The sequence below is a fragment of the Cheilinus undulatus genome, linkage group 6 (genome assembly GCF_018320785.1).
Source record: "Cheilinus undulatus linkage group 6, ASM1832078v1, whole genome shotgun sequence".
NCBI classification, from domain to species: Eukaryota; Metazoa; Chordata; class Actinopteri; order Labriformes; family Labridae; genus Cheilinus; species Cheilinus undulatus.
In genome coordinates this window covers 15300374-15316268 of record NC_054870.1, presented here as the reverse complement: position 1 = coordinate 15316268, position 15895 = coordinate 15300374, and the positions used below count along the sequence as shown (strand labels likewise).

Sequence of the window (15895 nt, the reverse complement as noted above, 5' to 3'; positions counted from 1 at the left end):
CTTGAAATCCCCATATATATGGATACGTTAATGACAATGTGTGCTGAATAACATAAAATTAGTTCAAAAGAAATTAATACATAGTATGAATCTCAATATGAGGGTGAAACAAGCTTTATGCTGTAAAGGAGGAGGCTGGGGTGGAGGAGGTTAAGCTTGCCAGCAGCAGCAGCAGCGTGGTGCATCAGCATTAATTCAAGCAGGCATTTGTGATAAGTACATCATGTTTAAATACACTGCTGTGATTGGCTGTGGGCTGCTGGCCATCAGCTGATCACAGCTGGTTGTATGACTACGATGTCCTCTATGAACTAATGCTTCATTTTCCGACCAAAGGATGAACTGATTAGATTGTGGTGGTCAAAGGTCAAGGTTCACGTTCAACCCTTGCTTGTGAGATTTCTATTAATACCACTACCGTAGTAACCACCCAGCCCTTTTTCTTGACTCACCCCTGTAATTTTGCTGTCTATTAATTGTATACCATGCAGAGACATTCAAAGCAAGGTGTTCAATTTCTCGTTTCCTTAACCTCTGAAGTGAAATCTGCTTCAACTGATCAGCTTTTTAGAACATACTTAACAGGAAAAGCCTCAATAATTTAAAAGCAAAAAAAAGATTATATGGTGAATGTTTAGGCAGCAGAAACACTGTTCTGATGCTTTTTGCTGATACAGAGTCTTTTAGTGCACTAAGAGGAGAAAAAGAAACTGTGTTGAATTCAGAAAGAGCCCGCATTGGGAATTGAACCTCTTACTGTCTCACATACTGTACACAGTCTATTGTTGCACAAATGTATGCACCTCTCCAAGAAACATACACCTATAGTTACACAGACTCGCAAATTTCACTGCTGGATAATTCATTGTTTTACTGTATAGCACACACATGCACCCAAATGCACCATATACACATGAGCAGCGATGCACACATGCGGTTACACACTCCAGCGGATACACACTCCCGCTCCTTGACGGACACAAACAGACACAAACGCAGATGGAAGCACACACAAATGCAGCAGGACACAAAACAAACACACACAGGGGTTTGGTGTCCTAGTTTCCATCTGTGGAGAAGCTATTCTCTCTCTCTCTCTCTCTCTCTCTGCGCTCTCTCCTTCACTCACAAACTCATCTCAGGGGGCGGGGGGCTTCTATGGTCATGTGGCACATTGCTGCTGTTGTTGCAGTTTGTGTGGATGAAAGCGGGCCTTTGTATCTGCTTGTGTGCATAAATTTGATTGCATGTACAGTAAGGATTTGTGCACAAGCCACAAACATGCATGTCCATCCTTTGTGCGAGCCTACTGTCATGCTCATCTGTGCCTGCCTATTCCTCTCCTGTGCTTGTTTCACCATCAGAGTGTGATCTAATACTACGGATTACTATGGGATTAAGTGTCTTTTAAAATAACAGCTCACCACTCCATCTCTTTGTAACACTGGCCATTTGTTCTGCAGTATCATCACTCTCCAACAAAGGTGAAACACAAAAACTGCAGGGAAAAAGAATGAAAGGATTAAAAGGGCAGAGATATTGACAAATGAAACATAATGTATGCCTTCAATGTAGACATCTGTTTGTTATACCCAGCTATGGGTTGTACCCAAGTTCTAATGTAGTGTAGTGTGAACGAAAGTTTTTATTTCCAACTTAGTATATGTTCTGGGTGTTGCACCAGCAGGGATAGCTTCATCATAGGCTTGCATTATAACTTAAATTTTACACCTACATAGTCCTTTATAAAATATGTTTTTTTAAGTTTTGAAAGGTAGGATAGCTTGGAGCATGACAAGAAGCTAAGGATTTTTCCAGCTGTTTAGTGTCAGCAGTGCATTCTTCATGAATGATTATCCCTCAGAAATGTATCATGACTTTCTTTGGACTCGGGCTTTTATTTCCCATGAGCAGAGATAATTTCTGCCATCCACTATAGCCATTCTTGTCATTTAGTTTTTTATTCTAATTCTACGGCTCAGTTTACATGTTGAACTGGTGTTATCAGTCAAATCTCTGCAATCTCTATTCATACTTGGGATGCAACTGTATCAAAATCTCAGTGTATATTACAATATGTGTAAGAAAGTACCATAGGTTTGCATTAGGCTTAACATTATAGACGTATACTGATAAGGTAGTTTATACAAATGTCTTTTGATAAGGAAAGCATGCATAGGCCTTTTTTAGGGTTTATCAGTCAAATAAATAAAATCTATGTTGAATTTTGGTGGCATTGTGACATATTTTTTTTCTCTCTTGGGTGCTGGGGGGGCTTCGCTTTTCTCAGGTATATGTGTGTGGGGGGGAACTCTAGGGAAAAATGGTTGGGAAACACTGGAATAGAACATCCCTTTGAATGCTTGGTTTTGTAACATGCAGGCTCAAGTTAGCAATACAGTATCTTTGCTTTCTGCCTTATCTATACAAAATTACACCAGACCAATGCAACGTGTTCTTCTGTGAATGTTATACCTCTATAATAAAATGCTGCCTACAAATAGAACTTGTAGAATCGTGATGTTGTGCAGGGGAAGGCTTGGCCTTCAAGTGGGAACACAGTTGGGAACCGTATGGGAACACAGTTGCTAGTCAATGGTAACAAGGATGCCAAAATATTGCCTATTTTGGCTTTCTATTAATGGCTTTCATATGACGTTACACACCCACAACAGAAATACGCAACAGAAGCCACAGAACTACATACTTGGATTACCAAATGTTGCAAGCAGCACTCTCTCATAACCTAAAGTGACAATTAGTAACAATATAGCTCACAGTCTCCAGATCTCAATAGTTTAGCATGTCTTGAGGCAAAATGTAACAGTAACACATGCACATGCAGCCTTATGTTTTAACCTAATCTTTGTTTTTTGTCACAAACCATGGTGTTTTAGAATTATTTTGTCATTTACCACAGTTATCTATTGTTTTATTGATATTTTCATATAGCATTTAACTATTGTAACATTTTAATATGAATAAAATATTCACATTTAAATATGAAAACATGTTGGGCTTTTCCAGGGGCCTGACCTTTTTAGGGGGTCCAAGGGTCCTTCCCAGGGCCTTTTTTTGGTTCATCAAACTCTGTTTTTAATGCTATTTCTGCACAGCGGGCACCTGGTTTACATTCTTAGTAAATAGCTTTAATGTGAAAGTATTTTTTACTTATCATCTTACATTTGTAGCACACTTTTGCCTATCCCCTCAGGCCCCAAGCAATTGTCTTCATTTACCTATGGTAGAACCATCTGTGCCTTAAATGGTGAGAACTTTATTATTTAACCATTAAGAACTGGGTTCTTCCACGACACTGGAAAACAGTAATAGCCCATCATGTTTTTTTGTTCTTTTTTTCACAAGTGACATGATTAAATATTGCCTTGGTGTAATAATTAAAACCCTGCAAGTTAAGATGCAAATTTTAATGTCAGATTAATTTTTCAATAGCTACAGAAACAAATTCCAACATTTTTTTCTGATAAAATGCCTTTAGTAAATCTTAACATTTAACTAAGTATTTGGCAAACCAGCAATGCAGTAAGTAAACTTTTATTTCTGGCTTGTTATTGCTGAGAGATACCATCTACAGCAGGTGTCACTAAGAATACATTTTTATATTATGGCTCTACATTAAACATGTAAAAAGTAATAAGAGCAAAGTGGGGGTAATTTTGATTTCAAATTTTAAACTTACAAGGAGCCCATCGACATATTAAGAAAATTAAATATAATTTTAGGGTAGCTTCAGTTGTAGATGTACTCACACAGGAAGCTCTGGTTGTCTACAAATAAATAAAGAAATCCAATGGATATGGATCATCATCAGTTGAGAGGTCTAGCTCCGTGTTTGTCATCTTAATCTGAAGCTAACGTCTGTCCTCGCTCCCTCACTCTCCTTTAAACCAGGCGTTCTCAAACTTTTTGGGGCTAGGGATCCCTTACAGAAAATTTTTCAAGGACCCCCACATAACCCTCATGCTGATGTTAACTGCCTTTCTCGTTGCCCTTTCGTCGAAAAAAACCCTTTGTTTTGCCTTTAAAGACCCTGTAAAGTGAAATCCAAAGTATTCGTCTTAACACTCCTGTAACACTACAATATAAAATCACAGAGCAGTTCGTCTCAGTACAGTCTGTTAGCTGATGCCACTGCCATTATTAAAAGTTAACAGTCAGTTAAATGCTGTTATTTTTTGTTCCTTGTGAGGAACATTTGTCAAATCTATCAGCTGCAGTTGTCTGTGGATCATTTAAAGCATCATAACAGAGATTTGAGTCAGAAAACTGACTTTGTCTCTTCTCTGGTGCAGAGCCAGACAGCTGCTCTGATTATAAGGTCAACTTTTAAACTGACTTATGTGGGAGTCACTGGTTTAGTATGTGGCCCCTATATTTATTTATTTGCTTTTTGATGACATGGCATTACTTTAATGATTTATTTTGAATTATTTCTCGGACACCAGGCTGTGTCTTGCGGACCCCTAGGGGTCCCCGGACCCCAGTTTGAGAACCACTGCTTAAACCAGCAGGTAAGCTAACGGTAATGGCCAGCCGTCGGACTATCTTCTCTCGAGCAAAATGTCGGGCAGGCGTTTCAGTGAGTCGTGGCTTCTTGTGGGTGATCTCACATGGGATGAATGCTACGCCATCTGCAAAAAAGATGGGCATTTTCAAGAAGACTCCAACAATGTCGTGACAGCGACGGAGACCGAGATTGACAAGTAAGTACAGTAACTGACAACAGTGTTAAGCTAACGTTAGCGAGCTAATGTTTCACGTCGACGTTGAACAGTTTACAACGTCAGCTAGCTAACTAGCTAAATATTTGCCAGGTGTCCCTGATGTGACGCAGTTTTTATTTTAAAATCAGGGCTAAACGGCCTGTGTGTGGTAGCATTCATGTCTACAGAAACATAGGTAATGCAGGTAGACACATTTCTTATCTATCTCCATTTGTATTAGTAAAAGGTATTTTGGACTGGGTAGTATGACAGATATGGCTCTTTGCTGTTGTATTGGCTAAAATTTTTTGGCTCTTTATTTTAAAATGACTTAAAAAAATATTTTATTTTAAAAACTTCTCAACTAACCTAGTCTAACGCTATAACTTGTAACTGACTTCTGAATTTATGAACTGTTTACACAGTGAATGATTTAATTGCCTTGTGATGTTTAAGCCCAGACTCTTAACTACACCTAGAATAGTACAAATCCTGTAGCTAATGTCACTAATGGACCCAACTATTAAACAGGAAGATATTTTCACAATATTAAAGGTAATTTTTGATATGTGAACTATCACTTCCTTATCTTTACTGTTTTATGATATAGGTTTTGGCATATTAAGCTGTAATTCTACTACACCTACGTTTTTTAAAAGAGGGAATTACCTTATAATAATGTAAGGTTACCTTAGGTTTCATATGTAGTCTAACCTACACCTGGGTTTTCACAAGGAATATATAAATTTACTCCTGGCCTTGAGAGTGTCTATGTTAAACCTTGACATGCACACCTCCTTAAATCATTTAACATTTGTGAGTTAGGTTTGACTTTTCCCTCCTCCTGGTGTGAATAATCCAAAATACTAAATGTTGAAAAAAAGCCTCTTAATGAAGGTGAGATGCTTGTTCCAATAACATATATCTGCTTAGTCTTTCTTTTTTTGTTTACTTAAGATTCGTTCAGTCAAAGATTTAAACAACTTAATTTGTCCCAGAGGGGCACTGAAAATGAACAGCATTTAACAAACAAACAAACAAACCAGACTAGATTTGTGACAACAGATCTGATGTGACTGTGAGGAGCAGGATGTGTGAAGACTTCCAATCAAGAACTGAATGAATTAAAAAGGAATAGCGAAAGATTTCACAATATACATTAGTTTACAGGGCATAACCTATTCTCAGCTCAGATCTGTTAGCTGGACTGTTCCTTCAAAGACCATGCTTTGAACCAACAGTTGTGTTAAAAGCCTCATTAAATGTTGTTCTGTAGCAGAGAGTTCAGCCTTCTTATCAAGTCAAAATTTACTTAAAAGAGATAACAAATTTATAGTCACCGCGTAAACACAACAGTGTGTTTAAAAGATGGAAAATGGTTGTTTAATCAATTGACAAGTGAAATATAATCTCATAGAATTCTAAATATGTTGTCTTTCTGTTTCTAACTTAAGTCAGATGCCTGAAGATATACTTAAAAGAAGGGGTATTGTCATTTCTGGCAAGGGTTTCAAATGTGTTATGTTTTAATTAGGGCTGTTAAAATTAATCGCAGTCAAGGTCCACAATAAGTGCCCTAATTTTTTCGAGGGCCAGTAATCACATTATTTTACTGTCCCTTTCAGCAGACTCTTCTTAAGACACTGCAACGTCTCCTTGCAGCTACAGTGATGTAAAACAGTCCACCACTTCCTCTTAATGTCTCATTTCACTTAAAAAAATACTCACAGACAGCTCAGTGGGCAAGACAAAAGTCATCTGCACCTTGCGTTATCAATTTATTTCCTTTTCAATCCACATTAAGTCACCTTTTCCAGTATTAAGTTCATGTTCACATTTTTAGTCAACCTGTAAAAGTAGGTCTGTATCCAAACAGGGACTCAAGGGAGTCTGTTGACCTTAAGATAAGACATAAAAAAATCCAAATGATACAAAAAATGTTTTGAATAGTGGAATTACAATACCAAATAGTGGAATTTGATGATGCGATAATGATGTGATTAATTGCGATCAACCACAGAACTTGTGAGACTGATCACAATAAAAAATGTTAACCTTTTGCCACTCCTAGTATTAAAGCCTTTTCTTTATTTAAACACAGAATTTATTAAAAACAAGCTCCTTTAATCATTTTATTGTTTTCTCAAAAGCTTAATGATTCTTTATTTCAAACATTTTTAAACAGTTTACGATGCAGAGATGTAGTTCAAGGCTTTCTTTTTGTAACGTCACTTTTCTTGATTGTAACTGAATCTCTATCTCTGTTTTGTTGTTTAAGTCCAGGGGAGGATGACCCTGTAGTGCAAGCAGAAGAAGTGCTATTTTGCTCCACTTCTGTGAAACGGTATTCAACTTCAGATGACTATATTCCACTCTCCACTACACCGCCGCCGCCTCTGTGCAGAAGTCCAAAGCGCAGGTCTATAACCCCAACGAAGTGGAGACGTAGACGAGCTGCTGCATCACATCCCTATAAGGCCAGAAGACACTGTGGATATAGAGCACCTGTCTCAAGGAGACGCAGTTGTGGCTGCTGCTGCAACTGTAGCAGAAGAAGGGAGTGGCTGCCAAGGCGAAGAAGATACACCCTTACACCCAGAGTATCATCATGGGAGCACCTTCCTGTGGCCATCCAGCCTACGAAATGGTACCAGGTTGTTGGGAGCATGCAGTGCAGTCACTGCAAAGCCAAGGGGAGGTACCAGATGACATCTTGGATGTGCCAGATGTGTGAGGAGCCCCTGTGTCTGATGCCGTTTAGGAATTGCTACGCCCTGTGGCATGGTCAGCGATTTTGAGCTCACATTCTGAGTTACATTTAATTTGTAGTTCCAGTGCTAAATGTTTTAATATTGATAATTCATTTACGTTTAATGTTCTGATTTTAGTTCCTTAAAGAGGATCAATTACAAGTCAGTATTCCTCCAAAACGTAACAGGAAGGAGTCTTTGTTTTGGGAGTTGTTAACTGGCATGTACTCCCATTAATGCTAAGGTACTCCCAGTTTACATCCAGTTCACCTTTGTTTGTAAATGCTGATTTCTGATTAAATTGTAGGTAAGATGAATGTGGTCTTTGGGCTTTATTCTTTATGGAACAATCAAATATTTGCAGATATATATTTTACTTTGAAGGGTAAATAATAGGGGTGTGACGATATGCTTATCTCACAAGAAAGGACGAGATGGGATTTGGGTCCACGAGACGTGATGAGATTTTACACTTTTTTTTAAATTTAGGAAAAAAATATTTGAGTGGAAAATATGTTCTGTATACGACTGAAAGTCATAACTGCAAAGCATTCAGGACTATTTAGAAATTTCTAAACTGAGTAGACTATCAATGCGTACAGTTTATCTCGTCTCACTCCGGCTTTATACCTTTTAAAGCTCTTAAAATCAAACCTTTCATTTTAACAGTCTACCACATTTTTATTTTACTCCACTATGCACTCATTGCTACAATTATAGTAAAATTAAAGCATTTAGATTATTTTGAAAGTAATTTAAAAGCTATTTACAACAGACCTAGAAATAAAGAGGTGCATCAGTAAAGTCAAACTATTTCTCATCCTCTTTAAGTAAACCCATATTTAAAACACTCATAAGAAATACTTATGTCAATAGCATGTTTGTTTTTTACAGTAATTTAGAGTAATAGCTTGTCATTTTTTGGTCTTTTTTCTCTTTTATGAGCTTTGACAGTGTTGGACACGATGCACATTTGAGTGTATGTGTTAATGTGTGTGCGTTGGTGTTTTTCGGTTTGGTACGTAGCTCAGTTTTGAAGTCATGGTTCAGTACGTTTTTGATATGGTAATTGAAGCGAATAAATAAAATTAAATTTTTTAAATTAAATTGTAAATAAGCTAGATAAATTACGCTTAAATTATTAATAATGCAGCAACCTCCTTCCAAAATTTCTTCAATTATTAAAAATATTAATAAATGAATATATTTTGGAATTACTAGGTTATTTTAATTGATATGTTGACATATTTATACCCATTCTTTAAACCCAGCCAACTTGAACACATGTGCGTTAGCTTGTTAAGTATGCTAACTGGAGCCTATTCTGCCGATTTAAACATGGTCTTCAGCACTTGATTACTCTTTTAACCACTGGGACCTACTATAAAGTTTGGGAGAACTTTTCATAACTCATGTTGGCGGATAAAGAGGTTAGAGCTGTGTGAACTTCACGTTCTCTATTTTCTTGTGTTAATCTTGTTAAAGGCTTGCTTAACAAGTGAAGCTCCCAAGTGTTTGTAATTGACTTGTCATCACGTTTAAGTGCACTAACATCATAGCATGCCATGACAACAGCAATTCAGGACCTCGGACAGCGACTTGCTGCCAAGAAAGTCCGTGGCTTTCAGCAGAATTTCAATATAGAATTTACTCTTTTTTTATTTGTTTCCTTTTCTGAGCACCACTGGGATGTGAACTCTTCATTTTTCCTGAAGTTAACTCTGCTTCTGCTAAATGAAAAGTCTGACCATCGAGGTAGTCCATGCGTTAATGTGCCTATGCTAATGGCTGACAAATGTGTGACTGACAGACGGTGAGATGAGAACAACACATGACGAATAAGCGAGTTGAATCAAAGTCACAAATAGCGACACTATGAGCAAGTCTGCGTGCAAACCGGACAAGATAAACACTGTATTCTTCTCACGGAGACTGCAGGTTTCCAGCAGCAGCATTTCATCATGTCGCACAGTTATAATGAGCTTGGTATGCATTTGACCCAAGTAGCGCACACGGAGAAGGGGGTGGAGGTTGGAGCGGTGATCGGAATTGGTCACGGATCAGCTCAGTTTTCTCATTAGCTGGTCCACCAACAATTTAAAAGTGTCCAGAGCATCTTTGGGATTGTTTTTATCTTCCAGTTTGGTAGTTTTCTGTCAGGAGAGCTGCGGCTCCTGGTGTCTGCGCAGTATTGATCTCGGAGATGGTTTTCACCTCGACGAGAAATCTTGTGACGTTTTGATCTCATGAGATCATGTGCCACGAGGTCTCATCACACACCTAGAGGGTAGAAATTACTAAAACTGATGGACATTCTATCCCTAAGACTAAAATTAAAAACAGCAGCCAAAATGTACACTGAATGGAATCGGGACCTTTTTAATCTATAGAACTCAAGCTCTACTCAGATCATAAAACTTGTGTTAATAATGTATTGTCATTTTGTCTTTTCACCAACAGTAGAAAATAATCAATAGTACTATTGGTAAGGACTTGGTTTGATAAGGAGCTTTGGGTTGGGAATATGACTTGTACATCCAGTTATTCATTAATTGCATCAAAATAGTATTAAAGTATTTTGATGACCTTATTAAACAAAGTTCTGTTGTTAATGCATGTTTAACAGATATTCATGTTTACTTTTAACAGGTTAAAATTGGAATATTATACAAAGAAAGTGCATATCGATCTTTGCTTCTCATTTTTATAGAACTTGATCTTTCATTTGACAAATCAGAGTTTTTTTTTTTATTTTCAGCAAGTTGTAATACTGTGATAAAGCTGATAACCATGATATCTTAGGTCATGATAATGTTGATTCCAAACTCTAATATTGCTAGATCTTTTTAAGAAACATAGAAAAGCGGGTGGGATCTTACCTTATCTTGTCTGAAAATACATCAGCATCTTAGACTTGACATTTTGCCTATCCTCAGCCCATAGTATTAAGATGCTGCATCTGCTCTGTTGACATTGCTTTAAAAAGCTGAATTGATGTGTTTTTATACCCTTTATCCATGTGTTTGATATAATGCAGGAATTAAGTCTGGAAACACTGGATTTCTTTGACTTTATCAGAACTAGTTACTTCCTTCCTGTTCATGTATGATTGAGCTGACTAGCACTGCAGTGTTGATTTGGCAGCCATCCACCTTGTTGGTCTGGCTGTAGAAAATCACAGATTGGTGGATGTTTTTACCAAAGCTATAATGTCCCACATGAGGCGGTGTTTTGCTTTCTTTGCTGTGTATGTGAGTGTGTGTAAGTGTGTGTGAGCACACGTTTTCTCTCTCTCCCTGGTGGTGCTGGGGTGTTTGGCAGGATAAATATAGCTGCGTTGGTGTAAAGCTGTTTTCTCCTCGGCTTTTGTAGCTTTAATCAAAAGCAATCTGGAGGAGGGAGAAATGGAAGGGAAAGGGGGGTGAGAAAGAGGGGGAGAGGAAGGGTAAGAGGAAGAGGAGTGGGGGGGTTGGAGATGGCCGATGCCAGAGTGTTTTATTTTAGCTCTCTTTAAAGAGTCATTGGGGAGTGTTCAGGAGTAATGAGAACCCTGGTGGCTGGAGGAGAGGGACTGACTCTCTACTCCTCCATCCTCTCACTGTCTCTTTATTTCCCGCCTAGCTTCACTTCCCCTGTCATCCCCTCTTCCTCATTCTGGCACTGATGTCAACACAGGACTATGACTATGACTGCGTTCACACTGCAGGCCCTCATGCTTTGCTCTGTCTTGCTGGATGAATCCTCATATCTATTCTGGGATGTAACCCACATCCCTCATCGATATGAGCCGACAGCAATGTTGACAAGACGTGCACAGCGCAAGAGTCATCAAAGACGTCACATTTGTTTTTGAAGCATTTCAGTGAGCGTATGTTTGAAGCCCTCTAAATTTGGGCCTTCTGAAGCTTCTGTGTCCAGTAGTAAAACTCAATACACCTTTTCCTAAAAAAGCTCAGTAACAGAAAGATATGGGGGAGACAATACATAAACAAACATTATACTATTTCTGTTAAGTTGATAAAAAAAATAAATAAATTTTTGAAATGAAAAAACTGCGTTTTTTATGTTTTCAAACTGGAACTTTGTTTTGTGAATGACTTAAGAAAATTGAGAACCACTGGCTGGTGGTAATAAGCCTCCACAGGGTGTGCAAAGTTTTGGGCATGAGCTCTTGGGTAGTTTGATGGTAATGTGATTGATAGAAATGGTATTTAACAGATATGTGTGGATTGAAGTGCTGGTTGAGTGTATGGGGTCAAATTGATGCTTCAATATTTTACAAGGTTATGCATGATACTGGATTTTGCAGATATCTGACATGCAAATATTTACAAAATGAATTCATTCAATACCAATACAGCTACAGATATTTAAATGTTCGAACTTAACAGTTCAATCTTTAAAACTCATAATTTAAAGTTTCAGAATGACCAAATTAACAAATATCAGTCCTTAAAACACACTTTAAAGTGTAAATAAAGAAATATACTTCAACAGAAGTAGGCCTGTTACTCAAGCCTAAAACTCCACTAACTTATTTGTCTCACCAATAGTATTGTGCATCCCCAGTACATGGCACTGCAACCTCACAATAACTGCTGTTGACTTTGTCTGCCGAAATCCAGTCAATCACCTCCGAGTCCCGGTGTAGCTTTGTGGTCAAAATTCCTTGATGAAGTCTTAAAGTTTTGAGCTCACAAGATGTAGAGTCACGGTGTTCTTGAACATGTTCAAGCGACACCTGATCAAGAATGGCAGCAGCACAGTTTAAAAATTAAACTCACCAAAACTTATACAGTTCTTGAAAAATTATAAATACAGTAATAATACAGCAGCTTAAAAATAAAGAATTTTTGGAATCAAGAGCTTCCACAAGGGGTTTAAAACATCCAGAGTCACCAGGTTTTGCAGTTAAATTTCAGCCTGCAGATTGTTCCATGCAAAACGGGCAGAAAACCTAAAAGCCTTCTTTGCCAACTCAGATCAGACTTGAGGAATGACAGAGTGCACAAAGTTGAATTCAGGTTGTGCACACCATCCTTCAAGTTTAAAATGTTGGGGGTTTTATAAGCCAGAGGAATGTCACAAGCTGAAAAGTGTTGGTCTAATTAAGTTTTTCTCTGAACTTAAACTGTTGCTGAAGCTTTCTGTTTTCACATCTGTAGAGTGTCACAAGAGGGTAAACCCCAGTTCCATTACACACCTGGTTTTAATTTTCAAAGTAAAGCCTAGTTAAGCATTTTTCTGGAGAAGCTCACATCCTTTGTACAGAATGCTTTTATTTTGAAATTTTCCTGGCGCTGATCAGCTAAACAATGAATCAAGTCACTTGTACGGAAACTTATTGAGATCAGACTTGTGAAGAAAGATAGGACTGTGACAGCAGGGAGATCTAATCAAATTCTAATCAGTCCATTCATGAGTTAAAGTTGACATTTGTGCAAAGTTTGAAGAAAGTCTATAAAAGCTTTCTTGAGATATTGCTCCCAAAAAGGGCCCGGATGAATGGATGGATCCAGTGTTAATTTTGTTGGCTAAAACTATGACTTAAAATATTTTCCACTTCCTTATTTGAGAAAGACTAGACTGGACTTTGATGACAAAAATTCTCGCAAAAAGTATTTTTAGTCAAGGAGACTACAAATTTTAATGCTGGACTGTGTGACATTTAAAATACACGATATTTCTCTACTGTGCAACTAAAGTATGTCTGTAGTTTCATCAGTGTATTTTAAGTCAGTTAAAAGTATTGATAGTGCATTAACATGAATTTTTACATTTCTACATTTACAACATTTCTATTAGTTTTACAATTTGGCTGATTGAATAAGTTAAAATAAGATAAATGCTAACTTTGCAAAGCAGATGGATTTACCAGACTCCATCTCTGTTATCAAACATCCATCTTAAAAAGCTCCTATCCATATTTGTGCTGAACCGAGCACTGTTCAGACCAATATGCCTCATTTGAGGAGAATTTGGCGGTAGCTATGGGCTGGGTTTAGTTGTACTCAATGGCTGCCTCCATGGCGGTGATTAGCTCCTATGTAGCTGCAGAATAGTGTCAGCTTTGGCATGAGCTTGTGAGAGCTACGGTGGGAGAAGGGTAAGTTGTACTGTGAGTGGTTGTGTACAAAGGCTGCTAGTGGAGTGGAACTCAGACTAAACCACAGCGACAGTTTTATCAGAACTGGATAACATTGCTTTATTAAGACACAGGCAGAGAGCAACACTGAAAGCTTTTCATGATGGAAAAGATGTTCTTCGCTCCTCTCTGGGTCTGCGGCGGCGTGAGTTTGTGATTGTTACGGATGGGGTCTGGTGGTATATCCAGTAGCTGCTGCTGCGGTAGCTGTTAGCTCAGCTGTAGCTGTAGGACAGTGGCAGATTAATTGGAAGTAGGCCATATTTCTTATTAAGACAAGAGAATATAGCCACACTGAAAGCTTGCCTTGGCAGAGGAGATGTTTTTGCAGATCTTCCCACTGGCCTTGGCATCAGTTTTATTTACAGAGAAGCTCTGCCTTTAACAATCTACAGTACATGCAGCCTCAAGAGGGCATGCGTACAATGTCATTTTGTCTTGTTCAACAAACAGAATGCCCATCCAGTCATCCTGCTGCCCTTCTCAAACGCTTTCCATGGGAGCTTTCCCAGATGAATGTGAAATATATTCATGCTGTGGATATCTGAAAAAGTATATCTGTCAGGTTAGATAAATGCTTAAAATGCTTATCGTCTGTCGACTAAACCTCGACTAAACTGTTACGAGTGAAAATGACAAAAATGTGACTGAAACTAAAAGGCATATTGATCTAAAGACTTAGACTTAAAGTGAATTTTAGCTGCCAAAATTAACACTGGATGTTTGGCAGTACGACCTAAAGCATGATGCCTTTTCATGTCTCTGGCCCAGGCTATTGCTGGTGCAGAGCCACCACAAAACCTTAACTTGAATTGTCTCAGTAGATTTTTTAAGCAATTTAACTTCTCAAAAGATTCCACAACATGACACCTAAGGACCTGCTAGCCTACTGGTGCTCCTATTGGTTTATTTGTCACAGCAGTAGAGCTGCATAACCAACACAGAGAAAAGAAAAAAAAAAACAATAGATTTTGTTGTACAGAGCAGTGAAGTAATGAAAACTGTCATGAAAAATGTTTAAAAATAGTATCTTTCTTTCTTTCTTTTTTTTAAACAAAATGTCTCTCTTTTTAAATGTTATCTCACACAGGTGTCATTGGCAGTACATCTCAAAGGAATCAGGTTTTCAGGCTCAGTTTTTAGAAATATATTTAAGTTGTCATTTCAAACAGCACTAAAATCAGATGCACTGTGTGGATATTTTAAACATGGACTGTACGTCTGTTAATCTCTAAAAATAAACACAAGTTAAACATTACACATGCTGTGAGAATGAAGGTGAAGACTGCAGTCTTTCTACATTTTTCTGTGTGTGTTAATTACATAATCTGACGGCTGTACTGTGTGTATACAGCCAATGTATGGCCTGTGTGCATATGTGTGGGAAAAATTAAGGATAGGAGTCTGATAGATTTTTCTTTGGCAGCGATGATAAATCCTTTTATCATCCAGTTGGCTTTGTGTGCTTCATTTGGAGAACAGAAGCAGCCCTCAGTTGAAGCCAAGCTGCTCCCTGGAAGAACTGCCATGATGGTGATCTTAAAAAGCCTCCACAAAAGCCTTTTTCTGGACAACTTATTGGCAGCAGTGCACCCTTTTAGGAAGTGCATTGTTCTATTTCCTGTTTGACTGTCACTGCGATTGAAGTCAAGCCTTAGATCAGTGGTTGGCAAAGTAGCTGGTTGGGATGATTTTAACAGGCTGCAGAGAAAACTCCTTTCTGTTTAACACACTGTTGTGATATTAAAGTCAACTACAATAAATATCACAGAAAACAATGTCTAATTCGCTATTATGTTATGTAAATGTATGCCATGTCACTGTATGAACAATATCTCTCTGATTAAACCATCTCTAACTGTGATAAATATCTCTATCTATGCTGCTTTTCCCACAGGTGATCTGGGTGTGTAATAACTGCCGGAAGCAGCAGGAGATCCTGACCAAGCCAGGCGAGTGGTTCACCGGTCCGGCTGGGAAACCCGCTGGCCTCGGTTCAGCTGTCAGTGAACCGTCTGTGTGCCAAACAACAGGTGACAAGAAGCTTCGGTCCCGCTCCCAAGCACCTCCGGGATCCACCACCGCAATCCAAGACCCCAACCGACCTGGTGCACCTGGGACCACACCTGGCACAGATGCTAGGTCACGTAGCGAACCACCAAGAGACACGTAAGCTGCAAGATGTACAGTACATATAGGTGATACACCAGAGGACACATAAACATAATTTTGTACTTTCTTTCTAAAGATATTCTCAGAACTTTAACTTACAGACC

The 15895-nt window shown here is 38.3% G+C and overlaps 2 protein-coding genes across 8 annotated transcripts in view; both read left to right on the top strand.

Moving 5' to 3' along the window:
- The window catches only part of LOC121510946 (regulating synaptic membrane exocytosis protein 1-like), a 167954-nt gene that overhangs the window by 70492 nt on the left and 81567 nt on the right, over positions 1-15895 (top strand). For all 7 annotated transcript variants that reach the window (XM_041789349.1, XM_041789348.1, XM_041789354.1 and 4 more), the window contains one exon: positions 15517-15788. In XM_041789349.1, the coding sequence (XP_041645283.1) occupies positions 15517-15788 (272 nt within the window). The remainder of the gene's footprint in view (positions 1-15516; positions 15789-15895) is intronic.
- LOC121510947 lies at positions 4527-7791 on the top strand. The gene is made up of 2 exons (XM_041789355.1): positions 4527-4724; positions 7003-7791. The coding sequence occupies exons 1-2, from the start codon at positions 4582-4584 to the stop codon at positions 7520-7522; spliced, it is 663 nt and encodes a 220-aa protein (XP_041645289.1). The 5' UTR covers positions 4527-4581; the 3' UTR covers positions 7523-7791.